This window comes from Ceratotherium simum, chromosome 14 (genome assembly GCF_057802395.1).
Source record: "Ceratotherium simum simum isolate JZ-2026a chromosome 14, ASM5780239v1, whole genome shotgun sequence".
Taxonomy (NCBI): Eukaryota; Metazoa; Chordata; class Mammalia; order Perissodactyla; family Rhinocerotidae; genus Ceratotherium; species Ceratotherium simum.
Genome location: NC_141913.1, coordinates 46,032,287 through 46,054,830, shown reverse-complemented (window position 1 = coordinate 46,054,830; position 22,544 = coordinate 46,032,287). Strand labels below are relative to the sequence as shown.

General features: G+C 41.0%; 1 protein-coding gene across 4 annotated transcripts in view; it reads right to left on the bottom strand.

Annotated features, from left to right (window-relative positions):
- NEDD4L (NEDD4 like E3 ubiquitin protein ligase) overlaps positions 1 to 22,544 on the bottom strand; it is a 337,348-nt gene that overhangs the window by 168,248 nt on the left and 146,556 nt on the right. Inside the window, exon 1 of one of the 4 annotated variants that reach the window (XM_087439274.1) lies at positions 15,541 to 15,565. The exons of 2 other annotated variants lie outside the window; for them this stretch is intronic. Coding sequence is in view for 1 of the 2 variants with exons in the window: in XM_087439273.1 (XP_087295399.1) it covers positions 9,343 to 9,365 (23 nt within the window). In the remaining variant the exon portion in view is untranslated. Of the gene's footprint in view, positions 1 to 9,342; positions 9,551 to 15,540; positions 15,566 to 22,544 lie in introns of those variants that run through there. One more of the 4 variants, XM_087439273.1, reaches the window with a different exon arrangement.

Here is a 22,544-nt window from a genome sequence, read left to right as displayed (position 1 = left end):
GTCATAAGCTCAAATATACCCAAAGAAACAACAAAATGGGGAAAAAAAAAGTTTCACAGTGAACCTCATTTCAGCAATAATATGACCGGATACCAAAAACTAACATCACGAGCCACTTTTGATTAACGAGAAGCAAAAACTTTTAACAACTGACTTAGGGAACTCACACTCTTATATGAGAAGCTTAAATATTCAAATCTAAAGAACACAGATGTTTGAGGACTTAACTTAGGGAGAAAATAACAATAATAATTCCAAGGAACATAAACTGGAAACGGAATATCTATTAAAAAATGGATCACTAGCTAATCATGAATCATTATAAATTTTTATTCCAATTGTATAAGTTCTCAATGTCAGTTTTCATGCTTTTGTAGTCTGCCGCTGATTTTTTCTCCAACCCCGAAAAGGTTTCCTTTCAAAATAAAGACGTGTAAGCCTCAATACAGATGTGAATTTTCACACACCAAGCAAACTCTTAAACAGCCCTTAATCAAGGCACATGACTGAGAAAACATTCATTGTAGTTAACCTCAAATTTTTGTGCCACTGACATGGGTTGAGATACTATTAAACAGTGATCACAATTATATCAAATATATGCCAGTTGTGGGTGCAGCAGGTGTCACCACAAAGTGAAGCATGCGCTCTCTCTCTTTACTAGGTCATTAGGGGGGAACATGTGTTAGATTACCCCAAGCAAGGTGAACGTGCATATGCACTTCCCCATTCTGCAGGAATAACATTCAGTAACCATACTGAAAAAGCAGTTTGAGATCTCAGCAATTAACGTTCAGGCAACAGCGTGGCTCCTCATAAGTGAACACAAACCCGACCCAGACACACACAACCTGAATGCAAGAACGGTGTGTGGGGGGACAGCTATGTATTCTAGCCAAACGCCACTTATTAACTGCTAACGAGATTTACACTCTATATATCCTGTAGTCTATAATTTTAAGGAAATTTTCAAACGTAAATATGTCCTAGAGAGAACACAAAAGAAGAAAAACCTCCCTTGCTCTCATGATTGGTGAAGATGTTTTCCAGCAGGGCTTCCGGCACTTTTCTGTGCACTGTAATCACCTGGGGATTCTGTTAAAATGCAGATTCTGATTGGGCAGGTGCGAAGTGAGCCCAGAGAATCCGCATTTCTAACAGGCTCCCAGGTCACACTGCTAGTGGTGTAGCCAGGCTCTAAAGGAGAAGCGAATACAGCTCATTCAGGAGAGCCAGGCTCTAAAGGAGAAGCGAATACAGCTCATTCAGGAGAGAACTGCTGGTGTGGAAGAGTGCGTGGACTCTCACATAAAGAGCTCAGACGTGGATGCCGGTCTAGACCTGAGAAATACAAAGTTATATGCTGATGCGCCCTCAAGGCTTCATCTTTGGCCTCTTTTTACTCTGCAGCACTCCCTGAGTGGGCTCACACTCTCCTCTCCCCAGACACATCCTCCTCCCCCATGACTATTAACTGCTAAGTGATAGCCAAGTCTGGACTCCAGCCAGGACCCCAGGCTTGAGCAGCAGGCCACAAATGTAGGACCCCTCTGGGCATCCCATCCTCAGGGATTAAGCACCTCATGGATGAAATTCACTGCAAGCCCTGATCTCTATTCTACATCTTGTTAATGCAGCCAAATATTAACCCAATGGCCCCAGCCAAACACATGGGAATCACCCACTCTCAACTGGTTCTTTGTAACCTCAAAGACAAAGCCCAAACTACTGTGGCAGACATGGTCTGCTCGACTCTGGCCTCTGCCTGCCCCTTCAATGCCATCTTCCACGTCCCTTATGCATTTAGCTGAGGGGGACAACTTTAGTTCTCTGAGCACACCATGCTTTTTCCTCTGCTGGAAATGCCCTGACCCCACCTTGCCTGCACATGACCCTCACTCAACCTTAAAGACCAGCTTAACTGTCTTTGAGATGACTTCCTAACCCCAAACCCCACTACTGTTGGCAGAAGCCTATCAGTATAGCAGTCATTTACCTATGTGTCCATTACTGCTACTGGTCTGGAAGCTCCTTGTGAACGGGGTCATGTCTTGGTCACTTGTGTATATGACATTCCAGTCACACAGTAGGTCTGCAACAAGTAATTGCTTTACAGGATATGGTGATGGCCCAAGGGCAGGTTAGATATATGGGCGTGGAGGAGAGGTGGGTGGGGTAAATCTCCTGCTCTGTGGTAGACAGATACTGGAAAATATCGCTGTCTATATCACAGAACATGAAGAATTCACATGCTGGGCGATGGCCATTTCTATTATGTTAAACTATAATACTGCTAAAATAGGAATAAATTGGATGGAAATAAAACAGCCTTACTTTTCTCGTGTCATAACCAAAACAAAGAAATCCAACAGTAATGGAGCAGAAGCTGCAAGTGAAGGATAATCTGCTCTTAGGGGGTTTGAACGAGATGCGATTAATAAGGGATTAAGGCTAAGTAAAACCACGGTGGAACGCGTAACTGCAGCAAGCAGAAAACCAGAGAGGCAATTAGGTAGGAAAAACCCACAATGGGTAAAACATTTGCTACGTCGATGAATAGCTTGTAAGGAGCTTCACAGAGCTATTCCCCCATGGACAGACCCCTCCGTATAACCGAAGCCAGGGAGCTCAAATCCCAACCTCAGAAACAGCATATGAGAAAGTCTGGCAATTAGACTTTATCTCAAAGTGGTGAGAGCCACCCCACCAATTCCATTCTACTAATGCATAAAGGTGGGCGACGTGACCTCAGACGACTCATTTCAGTGTACTGACACCTCAGAAGAAACCACAGCCTCCAACTGACCCAAGTCAGGACCACACCACCACACGGAGGCTCCCTTCACAGGCTCTCTGAAGGCCTCTCCCATTCCTTCATTCAACAAGTATTCGCTGAGCACCTATGTAGGGCCTGGGCCTTGCTTGCTCAGCAAGAGCCCACAAACCCACTGCAACCACGTGTCCTTCTGGCTCTCCTTTTGGGCAGGACGCCCAGCTGCTGGGATGTGTAACAATCCGTGGCCTGGCCAGCCCGGATCTTACTTTATCTCACTTAAAGAACATCATGTCTTAAAGGGACACAGAGCCCCTCCACATGAGCTACTGTTCCTGGGAGTGTTGGTCGTACCAGGGACAGCCCCTTGGCAAGCTTGGGAAGCATATAGCCTTTGTGTCCCCCACCTATATAAGCAACCCCCTCCCCGCCTGCGGTGGCGGGCGCACGTTGCTGTCCAGCCGGCTGCCACTGGACCTCCCTGTAAGTAACTCCCAATAAACCTACATGTCTCGTTCGCCGTCTCCGGGTCTTCTCTTCGGTCTCTCAGCAACCTATCTCGCGCTGTTCACCCACCTGGGCGTGCGGGCAGACAGCCTACCTCAGGCCTTGGCCTAGCACCTGAGATATACCAGGGAAGAAAACTTTGTAAACTCCCAAGCTTTGTGGGGTTTACACTCTAGCAAAGGGAGCTAGGTGGTAAACACCACAGAATAAATTAGCAAAGAACAGCGTTAGAAGATGACAAATACCAAAGAGAGAAGAAACACAACAGGCAAAGAGGACTGCCATTGGGAGGTGGAGGGAGGTGCTGGTGGCAGTTTTAATAGGATGATCATGAGACCTGCCTGAAACAGTGATTTTGAACAACTTGGTGAAATGAGAGATTGTTAATTGTAGGGAAAACCCCCCACACACAAACATAACAATTGCACATTTGAGAAAGACAGGATTTCTTTCTTCTTTTAATTTAGGGTAACAGCAATGTAATTGAGGGCTGCACTCTGGAGTAAGACACACTCAGGTTTGTTTTCTAGCTCCGCCACCTGCAACTGGGAATAACCAGGTGTCATGCTCTCCATCAGCCAATCTCATCTGACAGCGGCGAGGCCTCCGTACCCTTTACTTTAGCACTTGGGAACTGCCGTTGTCCCTAGCAGTGACATAGACCACAATACGTCCCCAGGGCCTCCCCTGCCCCCAAGCACAGCACAGGAACTCACAGCCCTGGTGACCTAAGAAACTCAGGACTCATTACTTTATTCTCAGTGATGCTGGCTTAAGAAGTTGAGGAGGTTTGGAATGTCTCATGAACGTACTGCTCTGCATGTGTTCACATTCACTTCTTCCTCTCAATATTTATTCCATAGATTCAAACTAGTAACAAATAGATTCAAACTAGTAACAACTTAGGAGGTTTAGTTCCATTGGTTGCTCTAATAAATCCTGACTTGGAAAAAAAGAAAAATAAAAGCTCAATATTGGAGGTCATATAACCTAAAACAACTCCATTTGGCAAATGACAAAACTCGTGTCACGTCAATGGTGCAGCCGTAAGTTCAACCCTTTGCCTCTATACCTAGACTGCCATATCGCTTATAGGGCAGAATTCATTCATTCTGAGGCTACTCCACAGACGTGGACGTCCCCAGTTTCCAATACTAACGAGATGAGATGATACTTGAGGCATGTCTGATGAGTGAAAATGTTTTTCCAGGAAATATCTTTTCATTTTGCTCAAGGACCAATGACCATTTACCATTCTAGGCAAAATAATGTATAGCTTTCCACAGGAATGGTGTTTTACAGGATTTTTTAAGGCAAATTTTCTAACCACTATCCTAGCGTCAGCCACAACTTCCATACTAACCAAAAACAGCCAAAAATGTTAGGAGCTACTAGGCAGAAGGAAAAAAGCTTACCTACCCACGCAATTGTTATTCCTTTCTCCAGATGTCATTCCTGTATAGCCCCTCAAACCACCTCCAATTACAATACCCTTGGTTATTATCAGTTTCCCCCATGAAGCCCCCTGCTGGTGGGAGGCAGGTGGCCGCAGATGGCTGTGCAGCCCTCTGGCCTGGACACTGATGGGCACTTGGTCTCTCTTGTTTATGTTGGCCTCCCCAGCTCCTAGATCCTGAGTGGCCCCTGAGATGTTCAGTGCATATCTGTTGAATACATGAGTGAAGTTTCACCTCAAGGTTGGGAGGCCATTTAGACTAACTGGTGCACTCTCAATCTGGGAGCTCGAGAATTACTTTTTGTTTTGTTCTCTGCCCATTCTCCCTTCCCCTAATAAAAGAAGCAGAGCCAAACACAGATGTGCACAAACACAACAAAAGGGCAATTTAATTATGATGCGGGTAACACCTAGGATTAGGCAACGGCAACGGGCAGGAGGCTGGGGAGGCCTCCCCAAGGCAGAAAAAGAGACCTGCCCAGGGAGGGGCAGAGGGGACGGCACCGCCCACGACTGCACTGCTGACTCGCACTGTCGAGCTGGTGGGTCTTATCCCTAAACTGGCTGTTGCTAAACTAAGATGCTGGCTTTGTCATCAAAGCTTTCCGTCCTGTGTCACGCTCAAAACTGCATTTTAACAGCATCCCTGCACAGCAGGATGATGCAGCTCCACGCAGGTGGCAGGGCCCTCCTTCAGTCTTCTCGCTCTCTCCCTCTGACATAATCACATAATCTGTCAGCTTACATAATCTGTCTACCCATTAAATTCTTTCTTTTCTCCAGAAACAAAGTTCCACGGGCACACGCACAAGGAAAACCACTTCACCTTCGGTGTGTGGCCTCCCATTAATGAACAAAGAACGGAAAAGAAAATTAATTTTTTTAACTAGCTAACAAAATTCAGGGACATATTTTCCCAGTCTGACTAATCTTACGAATCAATTAAGTCTTAATTGTCTGATTGCCATCCTTGCTCAGCACAATGCTTAAGGGTTGTTAAAGTATATATTTAAAAATAAAATCAATCCAGTGAAGATAAGAATAAGGGAAAAAAAAATCAACCTTAAAAGAATTTCAGCTCAACAAAAACACCAAGGGTAAGCGAAAAAGAGGTATCCCTTCAGTGTCCAGCACAAAGATACTTAATGTTTGGTAACAGACGAAAAGAATAATGAGAAGAAAAATTATTTTAAAGTAATGAACAAGGCATTACAAGTGTCATAAATAGCATTGTCAATGAGTTAAAATATAGAGTCACACAAACATAATACCAGACAGGACAGTGCCCAAAGAGAAAAAAATCTTTCAGATAAATCACTCACTGATTAATCTTGGATACAATTATGTCCCCGAAAACCTCAATAAAACAGGGCAAGGAAGAAAAAGTGGAATATATTAAAATGTCTTCAGGCCTCCTGCCACACTATTTCCTTTAAGGAAGCTAGAGACTTCCTTGAGTCGCAAGCTTGTCTACTTAGCATGGCAGATCTTGGCCAAAATAATCTCCTCAACCTTGTTAATGGAGCTGAAGGTCTGAATTGCAGCACTGGCAAATGCTCCAGAAAACCACAGCCCCAGGACTCCACGCGGCCTCTGCTCAAGAATCCATGACCAAATGCCCTTCGTAGTGTGACGGGGTTTCCAGTCACCGACCTGAGTCAGAGGCGGTTTATGATTGCATGTGAGGCTCTCGCCTACAGCAGGCCCAAAAATGAGTAATAGTGAAGCAAGCAGGATGGCCAACATGATTTCAAGCGGTGCTTTTTTTATGTATTTCCATTAAACTCCATTTACCGCACTTGAATCTATCATCTCTGTGTTTCTACTTAGTCGGAAGGGACACTGATAACCGCCTCTGGGAGGTGGTGATATGTTACACGTCTCAGGGGCCGTTCCAAAAATTTCCACTGAGCCTTCCATTTTCTAGAAGAAAATCAATCCTTTGTTATCAGGGATGATGTCAATCAGGAGCTGGAATTTTAACCTTTCTTCCAGTAACTACTTCTAAGATGAATAAATAGCTCACACATGTCTCAGCTGAGCGAGTACAGCTCATGATTACCTAAAAGATCTCGTGATTATTTTGGCCGATAGAGTTTTGGCAACAACAGCAGGGCAGGAGGGATTCTCTAGAAGATCTAGCCCTCAGGCCCTTAGAGGAGTCAGAAACAAAACGCCCTTTGATGTCAGGAGGGCAGCTGGGGGTCTCACCCAGGCCTGACCCACAAGTCCTGCCTGGTGGGCACAATCGCCCTGGGGAGCTGCCTACCTGTGCTCCTGCCTACCTGGGTACCAAGAAAACAAGGCCAAGCTAGGAGGGAGCACAAATATTTACCATAGGTGAAGGTGTGCCAAGTGACCCTCGGTGGAACTCAGAGCCACTGAGAACATAGTTGAGATAGATTCTGAAAACACCTGAGAACACGTGCTCTGGCCATCGCCCTGAAGGTGAATGACCTCCGAGGCCTCTGGGTTCCCAGGTGAGAGATTAGCACGCTCACCACAAGCCTACATATAGAATGGGAAGTCCTCTTCATTGCTAGCACATGAAATCATCCTTAACTCAAAATGCGCAAGGAAGAAAATCATAAGGAGGGACAGATTTCTGCCAAAGTGAAAGAAATGATATGTAAATGACTCCACCTGAAAACTGAGTGGGAAAAGCCCTAAGAAGTACAGACTGACGGAATAAACAATGCCAGGAATGACATATAAAAATTCAAAACTGGGGCCAGCCCATGGCATAGTCATTAAGTTTTGTGCACTCCGCTTTGGCGGCCCCAAGTTTGTGGGTTCGGATCCTGGGCGTGGACTTACATCACTGGTCAGCCATGCTGTGGCAGCAACCCACATACAAAATAGAGGAGGGCTGGCACAGATGTTAGCTCAGGGCGAATCTTCCTCAGCACCAAAAAAAAAGAAAAAAAAAATTTCAAAACAACCCTCCCACCCCAACACAACTATCATAATCACAAAAGCCTCTGTTTTATCAACTACCTCTAAGATGTTGTCAGTAAGTATACAGGGCTCTCCACCATCAACATACCCACCAAACAAACCACTTTAGAATAACATTTTTACCCTCAAGTGGCAAATTCCTATCATTCCATTCCTGCCTTCATTTTATATCTTTTCATTATATTCCATAATGAACAAGAGAATGTCCTAAACGTGTTGTTTTAAATCAACATTTAGTTGCGATACTCGACTCCAAAAAATACCTTTTTTAATTAAAAAAAACCTGTAACATCTGTGAGAATCACTCCCATTTCTTTTCTTCTAATTTAATAGAAAGCATTTTTTTTTTCTCTTTTCTTGATTTCACCATCATCTTACTCATATTCCCACAGGAATGAAACTTCACCTTGTCCTCCTCACAGATGTTTAAAAAAAAATCACGCGATACCACATAAGTTCTTTGAATTCCTTCTTTTATAGTTTAGTTGCTTGTTTTCTTTGATTGGCACAAGCTAACTCAAATACATGTAAACAAGATATTTCTCAATGTGAAATAAAGTATTTTATTAAAAAATAACTCAGATTTGACTATAGGCTTTGATATTTCACATCGCTGATACATTTTTATTGTGTTAGAATTCCATAGATCTTAACCAATATTTAACATTAGGAACACTCTTTTGAAAGTAACCTGGTTCATTCACATTCAGTGTGGCCTGCAGTCAAATTTATTTTAGCAACATACGGACATACACTAACTAGTCAACTAACAGTTTATGAATCACTATCAAATGACATAGTAAAGAAACAAAACTCATGTGTTAATCATAAGGTATATTCATATGTATGAGTAGTACGGGTGTGAAAATGACAGCAAAATCGAAAGGAGAAACTCAGTTGAGTATGTTCTTTAGTTTTTGTTCTCTCAAACCAATAGTAGTAATAGTAGTAGTAGTAATAATAAATGCACTTAGAATAAGTCATGTAAGGCAAATACTAAGGGAAAGAAAAATTTTTTATCACTACCAACCAAAGATTCAGACATAAACCATAAATCATTCTCCCAGCAAACATTTCATGACCTAAGATGTTAATTCATTTGAAGCCTAGTATAGCTGGTGTCTCCCTCTTCTCCAGGGGAGAAATCCAGGGAGATTTCTAAGTTGGAAACAGCAAAAAGATGAGTCCCAAAACAAAGCAGGAAGAAAAACACAATTGTTTCCTGCCAAACCAGCGATTTCTAAATCAGAGAACAAGATTCATAAATTTAAGTGGTCTACATTTTCCATTATTTTCAAAGAGAAAACAGAAGTATCCATTGCGCTTTCATTTTTGGAATAAAAAGTGTACATTTTTCTAAATAGTTGAGAGAAACAGAAGAAAGCAAGAGAAGAGAATGAGAATTCAGATCACAATTCTTTTCAAAGTTTCACTCTTTGCCTACCACTCCGTCTATACGTAAGGAGAGCGAAACTGATCAACAACAGCTAACCCTGAACACGAAAAAGAATTTATGATGGAAAAATTTGGTCTGTGCTAGAATCACGCCATTGATATAAAAACAGTACTACACCAAAATCAAACTCCATGCCAATGGTAGATGTTATGCATTCATATAATAAACATACAGTGGCGTCTTTGTTCTTACCTATAATTGTCCGCGAGGCTCATGAAAAACAAGCCATCTCTCCTGCCAGAGAGCGTCTGCTTGGGCTAGCGTTGCAGTAACAGCTGGAAATCTACCTCCACGACCCTTAGGCTCAGGGCCTCGCCTTCGTCCTCCCCTGCAGTGAAGCGTTGCTCGCACACACCTCTGCTAATGCTCGGGGACCACCAGCAAGTTTTAACCCAACTGAGGAGGAATGCACTGAGCTTCCTACTTATACCGATGATTCATTCACTTCAATGACAGCAGAAAGAAATGCTCGTTGGTGGAAACGGAGTTGAGTCAAGCTCCACCCCTACGGTAAGGATTAAGTAACTCCACCCAGCTCTGCCATTAGCTTAAATAGCCACACCGAGCCATCACATTAAGTTACCTGTAGCACGGCTTCTCCAAATGACACTTCTCAATGTGTAGAAAGATGAACCGAGGGCTTACCAAACAGGATGGGCAGTAACCGGCGTGTGCACGGTTTTGTGAGTAACTGTAATGTGGGCTGGGCTATCTGCTTATTAAAGTGAGTTTTCTGGGCAAAGAGGCAGTTGGAGGTCTGTCCTTCACCCTTCACAAGGAGCTCAGCTTCTCTCGGCTTCCTGAGTGCGAGGCCCCACCCCAGGCAGGCTGAAGAACACAACCTGCTGGCCCTCAAAGTGCTTGAAGTCTCAAAGGGAAACAACGGAAGAACAAAGATAACTATGATACAAACTATACACCAAACAGAACCCACAGGGAGGATCTGGTGTCTCATGAGAGCACCACCCTGTAAATCCACCCTCCCTGCTGGGCAAGCCCATTTTCAGGTGACCCCGCTGGGGGCCCTTAGGTACAGATCCAGGGCACTGAGGCGCAGCCCATCTTGGTACCCTTCAGCACTGTCTGGTCTGAGGGTACAGTTTACAACCCGAATACTCTTTACCCAACTCCTGAGGCCAAGTAAAACGTGTGCTCATTCTCTGGCTTGTGACTGGCACTAAGCTACGCCTCTTTGCTCTTGCTCAAAGCAGGTCAAACCCCCCTCTACAACCCCAGCAGGTGTGGCTGAAACAGGAAGTGTCTCCACTTGTAGCAAAAAGCTAACTTGCTACATTAACTCAAATTTGGTGTTCCTGGCTTGTCAGCTGAGAAACTCTAAACTAGACTTGCAAGTTCCCACAGGTGCTCAAGGGCTGGGATTCCCAGAGGCGCTGGGATGACAAAACAGATCACCAGAGGCGCCAGCGACCTCTGGTAGCTGGAGAAAGTCAGCTCTGGGTCACTACTGGAAACCCCCGTCCCCAAATACACCCTCACAGACAGACAAGCTGAGAGTTCCAACCATTTTCAGTAGAATTTTCGAAATAACGAGAAATACCTCAAGTTTTTAGTATTCAGCAGGTGAGAACACACCAGTGGTAAACAGTCTAAATTTAGGAGCAGGAACTCCATCTTCTTTGACTATATCTAAAATTATAAAATTAAACTGTTTCACATTTACATATTGGCTGGAAGGTTAAAAAAATAAAAACCACAATATACCATAAGAAAATATACCTAAACAAGCTGAATAACTTATTTAACAATTTGCCTGTTCCCTTTAAGATAAAAGGTACCTATACTTCCCAACAAATGTTAACCAGCTATTATGGGCTGAATCTTGTCCCCCCAAACTCTTATGTTGAAGTCCTAACCCCTAGTACCTCAGAATGTGACCGTGTTTGGAGACAGGGACTTTCAAGAGGCAAGTGAGCTAAAAGGAGGTATTAGGGTGGGTGCTAAGCCAACATGACTGGTGTCCTAATAAGAGAAAATCTGGACACAGACAGGTACAGCAGGAAGATAATGTGAAGAGACAGGGAGAAGATGGCTATCTGCAAACCAAGGAGAGAGACCTCAGAAGAAACCAACCCTGCTGACACCTTGTTCTCAGACTCTCAGTCTCCACAACTGTGAGAAAATAAATTTCTAAGTCATCCAGTCTATGGTACTTTGTTATGGTAGTCCTAGCAAACTAATACACCAGTTGAATAATCATTTCATTCCAAGTAGTAATACGAAAAATGAAGACAGAATTCAGATTTCTGATTAATAGCCATTCTCCTCCAGCCAAACACTTCATTTTAGTACATTTACCGCCTTCTCTGTCTACCGAGGCTCTGCCTTGAAAAATACATAGCAAGACCTTATTCTGGAAGAAGGGAAAAAAAAAAAAAATCTACAAATGACCTTTCCAACTTTTGACTGTAAATGGAGTTCTGCCACCTCCATTTACAGTCAAATATACCGACCAAGTGGTCTACATTCCACATCTTTGTCCCCAACCTATGGAACTCAGCTTCTGCCCAACCTCCATGAAAATGCAAGCCAACCTACTCAACAACAATCTCAGCACTGAATTAAGAAATGTTAACAAAGAAGGAAACGTTAGAAGTCTTAGTTCAAGTCCCTCCATCTACAGGAGGAAATCAGGTCTCAACCAGAGCAGCACAACGACCTAGGAATAAATGCTAAAGTAGATTCAAACCAAACATTCAGTCCTAATCCAGTGTTACTACCCCTGCTCCCACTCACTGTTTACTGAGGATAGCCTGAAATGATCAAGTCTCTCCAATATCCCAAAAAGAAAAACCACTGCTCCACGGAGCAGTTGTAGTGAATAGAGACAAGGATGCAGACATTGGATAATGGATGGAGTCCAGCCAAGGTCTGAAAGTTAAGTCTGAAACAGGCTTTCTTAACCTGGACTCTACTGATGTTTGAGGCCAGGTAATTCTTCATCATGGGGGCACTGTTCTGTGCATTGCAGGATGTTGAGCAGCATCCTTGGCCTCTACCCACTAGACAGGAGCTCTCCCCAGGTGTGACAACCAAAAATATCTCCAGACATTGCTAAGTGTCCCCTGGGAGGCAAAGTTCCCCCCAGTTGAAAACCAGTGGTTTAAAAGGACAGGACTTTGTACAAAGGAGTCAGTGGTCTTGGAGAAAGTAGCAGGTAGGGGGGTGGGGTGTGCTTCTGAGGCGGCAAGGAAGAAGAAAGAACAAATGCTGTTGTAGACAGACGAAGAACAAGGTAGACGGAAGGGCAGTTTATAGTTATTTCCCCAACTGAGGGTTGCTTTTTTGTATTTTAGTGTTTTGTTTTTTCCAAAGAAGTGGAAGACAAGGTCATAGGCTGAGAGTGAGGGGATTAGAGATTGAGTCAAGAATATCAAAGTCTGGAACAACCAAAGGGCAAAGGGGAACAGAGCTGGGCTGAGTCAAGAATGTGGAGCAACCCTGAAGTCTGATGGAAGATAGTACCATCACAGTACAAAAACAACTTAGAGTGGCCCCAGCATGCACAAGACTGCAGGTTCCCTCCGCAAGTCAGCGGACCCAGGAAGAAGGTATGGAGGCTGGTTGGATGAATCTAAATGGAGTTCCTAAGGGAGTATGGACACAGATGTGCTGTAGTTTCCAAGGTCATTGTGGTCTGCAGGGGTGCAGAGCATCCTACAGTTAACCGAGACTGAAAACAAGGAAACCAGCTAGGAATCTGTTGCAGTAGAATAAATAAAGATGAGGAGAGCGTAAAGAAGGGTACGGTATCGCTGAGAAGGAAATAAAGAGCCTACAGACAATCTACAGGGCTAAATACACTCAGCCCCTTTGACTTAATAATTCCAATCTAAAGAATCTTTCCTGAGGAAATAATCAGAACAACAAATTCATTACAAAAACAAAACTAAAAAACTGTAAGCAACCTTAATGGCCAACCACAGAGAAAACTAATTACAGATAACTATATGCTCATGTCCTCAAGAATATTTTAAAACATGGGAAAACGTTCACAATATAATGTTAAGAAATGTAAGCTATAAAACTGTATATAACATAGCCCAATTTAAAAAATTTACATATTTACACGTATACATTTTTACAGCTCGTGAGTCTTAATCTCCATTGAGGCTGTAGCAGATACTATGAGATTTCCAAGATTAAAAAAAAACACCATAAGGAAATGGGATTGGAGTCTTGGAGAAGAAGGCACAACAGGAGTGATCAGAGAAGAAAACGGGAGTCTGGAGCCAAGAGAGTGAAGGGTCAAGGGATGCATAAAGTTTGAAGAGGAGTGTGTGGAGCCAATATAGGCCTCTGGATTTGATAAACAGGAAGTTGCTGGTGTCTTAAGACAGATACTGCAGTTTTACAATGTGGGCAGAATGCAGTTAGCAAAGGGAGAGGAAGGGACAGTAGTCTTTCTTGGAATGTCCCACAATCCTTACTGACAAGGAGAGGCCACGGAAGGCACACCTGTGAATGACCAAGGGCGGGTCTACCAGAAGTCTGCTAATAGGAAACGTTCCTTCCATTCTCACTGATGTTACTTGGGGTTCTTTTCCTAAATTTAAATTTCAAAGTAATGTTAAAAACTCATGGCGATTCTTTAATTCTCTATTACTTACAGCTAAAAGTACACCTTTTTATGGCTCCTGGCACTTCTGACATATTACCAAAAAAAAAATTGCTCAATATTGTTTACTACACTTAGAAGATGGGGACAGTTTATAAGGTGGGTTTTTATGAAATACCACATAGGTCACAGTGGATTAGTATGTTCCAATGGAAAGCAGAGAAAGTGTATAAAAAGTAATTAAAATTTAAGTTAACATAACCAAAAGGAATAAGAAAAGTATGAAGGCTGACCATTCAAAACAAGATCTTATTAAGAACACAAAATTTGAACTTCAGAGTAGTATTCCAAAGACTTTCAGTGTTTGTATTTTGTTTGCTTTTGGTTTTAATCTTAGGAGGATTTGTCAATTACTGAGATCATCTTGAGATTTTCTTCCTTAAAAGCCATCGTGCATTTACCCATACTCTGCAGCCTTCAAAAATCATGTTTCTAAAAATAACAAGTTATCATAAAATGTCAACCATAAAATATTGGTTAAAAAGCATCATTCTAAACAATGTTATAGCATTATTCCAAACACATGAACTATTTCCATGTACAGAGAATATAAATATAGCCAAAGGATTAGAAGGAAATAAAACAAAATGCTAACCAAATTACCTCTCTGGCTATTCAGATTACAGGTAGATCACTGCTCTATATTTTATCTTTTCCAACGTCTAATTCTTTTATAATCAGAAAAAAAACATTATCTAAAAATTGCCAAGAATGTACTATCACTTATTTAAAAAGAATGAGTAACCAAATGAAGAATCCAAACGCTGGGAGGAAAAAAACCCAAGTCTCTCTGTTATGTTCAACACCAGCTACAGTAGAAGAGAAACTAGGACACTTGGAGGGGGAGGAATAAATTGAACAAAACAAGGATGACATGACACAGACAAAAATCTTTACATAACACAGGCAAGGTTTGGTGATTATAACACAAAGTCTTGAATTTCCTCATAAGGTCTTAAATCAAATCCTCCTAACTTGGATTGGCCTTTTCTTCCAATGACTTTACAAAAAAGGACGATGAGTGGTCTACATGCTTCACAGGTTAATAACAATCAAGTCACTTATGATTTCATGAAAACATCTGAAAAGAAAATTGTCTCATCACGAAGGGGCAAAGGTCTCTTGAATCTTTAAATATCAGTCAGTAAACATAATATCGTGCACCTACTCTGCTCAAGGCACTAGCCAAGACCCAATGATTTGTATCCTCAAGCATTTATAACCTACCTAACAGCTTACAGACAGTTCCCTAATTTATGAAATGGTTGTGTTCCTAATGTTCATTATTTAGGGCAGTTACTCAGGATCCTGAACACATTTTCCCATGGAAGAAATACCTTAACCTTCATGATCCTGTCCAGTCCTTTTGGCTGTACAGACCATCTAAATGCAAATGGCTCCCAAAGGCATACTCAACCTGGCCTCTCCCTTGAGCTCCATTCTCATTTACCATTATCTCCTTCACATCTCCACTTAGAGCTCTACAAGTCCTAACATGAGCTTCTGATTCTGCCTCCACATCTGTTCCCCAGCTAACACTTCCACCATACAGCCAGCTGTTCAACCTGAATTTCCTCGATTCTGTTCTTCTCTTTCTCTCTCACACATCCAGTCCATCAGGAGGACCTAAGAACCCAATTGCTAAACAAAAATCTCCAATCATCCCCATCTCTTCGTTCTAGATGTTACCATCTAGGTGTTTGAACCATCCTCTCTCACATAGGCTACTGCAACAGCCTCCAGGCCACACTTACCTGCAACAACAGTCACACCAAGCCACTCTCCCATCTGGCAACTCTCTCTGCTGGCTCCCACAACCTTGAACATAAAATGCAAATTCTTCATGGCAGCCCTCACAGCCCTCATGAGGCTTGGCTCCCACCTGCTCCTTTCCCCTCACCCCACCACTCTCCCCTTCACACTCTCCCCCCACCCCACCCCCAGCCCCACTGGCCTTGCTCTTCCTCAAACCTCTGCAACTCACTTCCACATGAGAGCCTTGCATCACACTGGCTGTGCCTCTTTCAGAAGGCTCCTTCCTCCAGATCTTCCAGCTGGCTCTCATCTTTTCATAAAGGTACAGTGAGCATCTTTATGCTGATGGGAACATCAACTGGTCCCACACTTTAGGAAAGCAAATTGAAATATATACCAAAAGTATTTAAATCCTAATATTCCTTGACTTTGTAATCCCATTTCCAGGGACATATCATAAGAACATAATCCAGTTAAAACTAATTTTTCTGCACTATTTTTTTGCAATATTCACTGCACCTTTTCTCTCTTATATGAAACACTGGAAATTTAAACAGAACAGAAATGATAAAATAAAAGAGTATACATTGAGAAAATGAAATGCTGAATATCACATATTGGAAAAAATAGGCTATGAAAGTCTACTTACATTATGGTGCTAATTATGTAAAAAAAACCACATTCTCTACCAAAAAACAACTAAAAGGAAAATGCCAAAATATTGATGTTCTTTCTGTTGCTGGTAGTTTTTTCCTTCTAATTTTTCCTAATTTTTTTTACAGATTTAGAAAAATGTGTACGTATAACTTTCACAATTGAAGAGGGAAACCCCTATTTTTAATAAAAGATATAATACTATAAATAGTTGTTAGCTTTCCAAGACACCACAGAAAAGACATATTTTAAAGTACAAGGTTAAAATTAAAAGCTTCTATACAAGATACACAATAAGTCAAGTGAGAAAAACATTAGTAACATATTACAGATGGGGAGTTAAATCCCCTATTCTATAAACAACTCTTACAAATCAATGAAAAATTAACAACCTAAAGGGAAAATGGACAAAGGATGCAAATTAGCACTTCAGAAAAGCAGAAATACAAATATATGAAGAGATACTCCACCTCACTGATTAAAGACATAAAATGAGATATTTTTATCTTCCATAATGGCAAAAATTAAAAGATTGATAAAATAAAGTAATGCTGAGCAAAAGAAAAACTGGTACTCTCATGAGCTGTTGGAGTCAGTGGAAACTAGGATAATACGGGGAGGGTAAGTCCCCAATATCCATGAACATTGTATATGTTCATGTCCTTTCATCCAAAAATTCAACCGTAGGAATTTATCTACAGAAACACATATGCATAGACAAATCAATAAACACCACAGAGCTTTTGAAACATGGTGTTGGAAGACATCCTAAATATATTAACCGGGGGAAAAAAACCATGTTGCAATCTAGTATGTCCGCCATGATACCATTTTTTGAGAACAGCAGCTACCTTTTATGGAATTCTTACTACATGACAGGCACGGTTCTAAGCCCTTTAAGATCATCACTTATTTTAATCTTCACAATCACCCTATGAGATAGGTACTGGTATTATCCTTGCTCTACAGATGAGAAAACCAAAGCTTAGAGAGAGAAGTAGAAGTTTGTATCCAGATGGCCCTTGAGTGCACATGTCTACCTCCCCATCTTCCATCCAGACTAAATATCACACCTATAAACATCCTGGGAAAGTAGCAAGACTACCATCAGTTGAACAGAAATGGGATGGGTCAGTGGACAGAAAAACAAAACCAGGGCCCCCGCGTGTGCAGGGGAAAGTGTGTGCAGGTGGAAGTATTCTCCAGGTGCCAGAAATTCAGGAGTCAAGTGCTACAACAAGAGGTGCTGGAGAGACCCGGGGGCAACAATCAGGGTGATTAATCAGAAAACTTCATTCCTCTAGCTTTCCCCATTGATATCTTCTTCAGGCAGGTGAAAGCAGGGTGTGGTCCTAAGACTGGAAGTGCAGGTAGCTAGAGATGGCGAAGAGACCATGCACAGCCACACCCAAAAGGCCACCTGCTAGCCTATCCCAAGCCCTACACATGGCCTCAGCCTGACCAATGACAGGCACCAGTGACAGGCTCCTTTGATGGGCAAATAAGAGTCACAAATATAAAGACCAGCAGACAACCAAGAATCACCAAACATGAAAAAAACAGGGCTGTGAAAGAGGGGCACAAGCTTGCAGCGAGAGCACGCTGAGTCTGAAACAGAAGCAGAATTTTAAATATGCATAATTAATATCCTCAACAAATTGGAGAGGGTATCAGGGCATCAAAACAAGCACAGGCTGGTATGAGAAAAAGAAGAAAGAGAGATCTAAGAGAAGGAACCAGGATCTTGAACTTCAAACCACAGCGCTGTGCAGCTTCCTCCACAGGAAATATATGGACTGTGGTTAACACTTCCCACGGCTAAGTTTTCACAGTTGAGGGGAAGAGAGAGGAGGCGGCTTAGAAATCTCTTCTCTCCTAGCCCCTCCCATCACCCACATCAACCTCCAGTCCACCCCTTTTGACTTAGAGAAGGAGCGGTTTCATCTTTTTCTCCACGCTCACACCTCTACACACATGAGCAAACATAGGGAGATCGTGTCTCTCTGCTTCACAACTTGATACTATACACCTTTCTGCACCTTGCTTCTCACGTTATCAATTTCTCACAGAAACCCATCCAAAGCCAACTCTAAAATAGCTCTAATTCCTTCTGTTCAATGGCTGCAGAATATGACATGGTACAAATATTCCATAAATTAGCCATTTTTCAACTGACGGGCATTTGTATTTTCAGTATTTTGCCACTATAATGATACAATAAACATTCTTATACATATGACTTTGTACATAAACACTTTTATTTCTAGAAGACAGATATCCAGGAGAAAGGCTGCTCAGTATTTGAAACGTATATTGGTTTTTAATTTTAATACACATTGCCAGCCGGCTTTCCAAATAAAGCACGGGAATGCACATTTCCATCAGTATTATGAGTATACCACTTCCACTACATCCTTGCTAGCAAGAAATGTTACCCTTCTCTATTTTTACCAGTCTGATGGGTTTAAAGTAACGTCTCGTTGTTTTAATCTGCATTTCCCTAGCAAATGTGAATTATTTTTCATAGGTTTGCCGGCTGTCTGCATTTACTCTCTGTGAATTGCATATTTATATTCTTTGTGCATTGTCCCAAGTCGTGTTTTTCTTGCCAATTCAGAAGAGTTATTAATATTGTAGACAGTAACCCCTGTCTGTCATACATGTTATAAATACCCATCCCCAGTGTGTTAGCTCACAGGTATAGAATCTTACTTAAGAAGTTCTCCCTCACCCCAAGATTATACAAGTAGTTTCTTATATTTTCTTGTAAATTTGAATTGCTTGTCTACATTTAAGTTTTTGAAGATTCTGGGACTTATTTCTGATTACAGTGTAAGAGAGGTCCATCGCCCTTCCTCCCCCCTTAAAGAGATTGTTATGCCAGTACCATCCAATAATGTCTTCTTTTCTCAACAGTATTGAACTATCTATCTTATTATACATTAATTTCTCTTACTTAATGAGACACAGCCCCAGATTCTCTATTCAGTTCCACTGAACTATTTATGTAATCTTGTATCAATACTGATTTGATCATAAAGCCTTTCTTAGCATATTGTGATCACTTGTAAGCCAATTTTGCCCTCATTGGCTTCCTTTTCCATATTTGTTTGCGCTCTTCTCAGATATTATCCATTTATTCTTCTATGTAAACTTCAGGATTATTTAATTCAGTTCAAAAAAAAAAGAAAAAAATCTTACCGTTTTGGAAATTCTAAATGGAATTGCAATCAATGTATGTATTAATTTTGGAATAACTGACATAGTTATGTGTTATATATTTTTATCTCATATTCTTCACAAAAAGGATACAGGTACTAATACTTGTTCAATTTCTTCCTAGGCTACTGGCTGCTATTAAGAAAAGGAATGCCGAACTTCCATTTCTAGGTGCTTATTTTCAAAAGAGAGAAAAGATAATAATTTCTAAAGTTATTTTCTATCTAACTACCTTAACAAATTTTTCCTATTGATTTTGGATTTTTTTTTTTTTAGTATAGGCTCTTGGGTTTTCTAGACATGCACGTTTCATTGTCTTACGACATTCCCTAGAACCTCTAAGACAATGTTAATAAAAGCAGACATCCTTCTATAAGTCCTAATTATAATGAAAATAGTTTTAGAGTTTTGCCTTTTAAAAAATCCTGGGCACGGACGTACACACCACTCATCAAGCCATGCTGTGGCGGCATCCCACATAAAAAATGGAGGAAGATTGGCTCAGGGACAATCTTCCTCAAGCAAAAAGAGGAAGATTGGCAACAGATGTCAGCTCAGGGCCAATCTTCCTCACCAAAAAATAAAATAAAATAAAATAAAAAAATAACTATCTGTTGTTTTTTTTTTAATATATAGCCTTTTTAATGTTAAGTTATTTATTTTTATTCCTATTTTGCTTTTTTACATTGTCATATATTAGGAATGGCTGCTTAACGTTATCAAATGGCTTTTCAGCCTCTATGGACCTGGTCATAAACTTTTCTCCTTTAATATGTTGGGGTACAATAATGGATAGTGGGGGCCGGCCCCGTGGCTTAGCAGTTAAGTGCTCGCGCTCCACTGCTGGCGGCCCGGGTTCGGATCCTGAGTGCACACCGACGCACCGCTTCTCCGGCCATGCTGAGGCCGCATCCCACATACAGCAACTAGAAGGATCTGCAGCTATGACATACAACTGTCTACTGGGGCTTTGGGGGAAAAAATAAATAAATAAATAAAATTATAAAAAAATAAAAATAAAAAATAATGGATAGTGGGAGTCAAAGTTCCTAATACTTCATCACCCTACTATTACTGGAATAAACTAGTGATTATAGTACATTAACCTTTGATGGACTCAAGAGTCTATTAATAAATTATTTTGATCTGCATTTATTTTCATAAATAATACTGGTCTATAATTTTCTTCTTTAGAATTTATCAGGTATTAAAATTAAAATTATGCTGGTTTTATAACATGAACTAAGAATCTTCCCATATTTTATGATGTCCTAAAATAGTACAAATAACACCCAAATTTCCTGTGTTTAAAAGATTAGATAAAACTCACCTGGAAAGCCAAGGAGTCCTGGTGTCTTTTGTAACAGTAACTTTTTATTACATTTCCTATCTCTTCTACAGTAATTGGTCTTTTCAAGTTTTCCAGGCTTCTTGAACCAATTCAGTAACTTACATTTTACTAAGAAATCATCCTTGTATCCAAATGCGTTGCCATAGGGCTACATGTAGCATTTTCCTATAAAGTCTATTAATCCCTCCTATGTCTCTTTTCTTATTCCTATTACATTCCTATTATCTATTTTTCCCTTATCCTCAGTTAGGATGATGGAAGTTTATTTTGTTGGTCCTTTCAAATAACTAGCTACTGGATTTATTTATCCCTTAAATTTTATTTTGTTTTATTAATTTTAACTTTTATCTTTGTTCTCTCTTAATTTATCTTTTTTAATTTTTGTTTATTTAGTTGTTCTTTTTCTAATTTCCTATGATGCATACTCAATTCCTTTATTTTTCATCTTTTCTAATAATGAAGGTAGCTTTCCCTTCCTAGGTGATATGTTCTATAATATTTAGAATTTTTGTAACGAACAAGAAAGAAAAATACCTAAGATGAAAATTTTAAGAGCCACAATGCAAGTAAGCAATGGAACTAATCCAGTAGTTGGCATTCTAAGAGCAGGGGATTAAAAAACCAGCAGGAGAAGGAGGAAGAATCATCACCATTTCCTTAGTACAAGCCAAGTTGAAACAAAATTCTATCAGCTCCCTTACTGTGTTGTTAGGTTTCTACCCTGTGTTTCACATTCTGGGAAAAGTAACTGGATTCACATATAGGTTAAAAAATAAATTACCACCAGAATAAATGCTGCATCAGTATACATTTAGCCTAATATTAAAACTTCCATCTGGACTCAGAACAGTGTTCCACATCTAAGGCACCACAGACCCTGAATCAACAAAGATTTGCTCTTAATGTCATGATAGTGAACTCACTATTGCAAGAACATGGCCTAATACATTTGAGATTCACCTTCAGGACGGGTTGATACATAACTCTCAGGCTGTCAGAACAACTAATTCTTCAGAACCCACTCTGTTTCCAGGTTCAGCAAGGTACCATTGAAGAAGTGACCTCATCTATGTGATTGCTTCAGACAGCAACTCAAAAATTGTTGCCGAAGGGACGGAAAGAGGGTCTTCTTATTCCATGGTGAGTGGCTCTGACCTCATTAGGAAAGCGTCTGAGGCCAGCAGCAAAGCTGCTCCTATTTCCTTACCCCTCACTACAGGAACTTGAGAAGACTTAAAAGGTCCCAACCTGGCCTGGGGAACTTGAAGATGACACTCAAATAAAATCACATTCATTTATGCTCTACTAATTCAGAATTATTTTTATGATCTGGAAAGAGTTTGGACTCACGTTTCCATTTTTAGATCCTACAACAACAGGCAGAGAAGGAGGCTCAACCTACTTATGGGAACAAATTTTAGAAGCTCTGACTCATGGGTAAACAACCAACATGCTAATAATTTATCTGCCAGTTAAAGCAAATACTTCTATTTGAGGTGCTACCCTAAGTCCCTGCAAGAACCGAAACCAAAAAGAAATTTTTAACATGTTCTCTATTTATTTTTTTTCACTTGGCTCCTGAATGTTTGCCCCAGTGAATCCCAGTACATAAAATGTCACTCTTTTTTTATTTTGTGAGGAAGATCAGCCCTGAGCTAACATCCGATGCCAATCTTCCTTTTTTTGGCTTAGGAAGATTGGGCCTGGGCTAACATCTGTGCCCATCTTCCTCTACTTTATATGGGACGCCACCACAGCATGGCTCGACAAGTGGTGAGT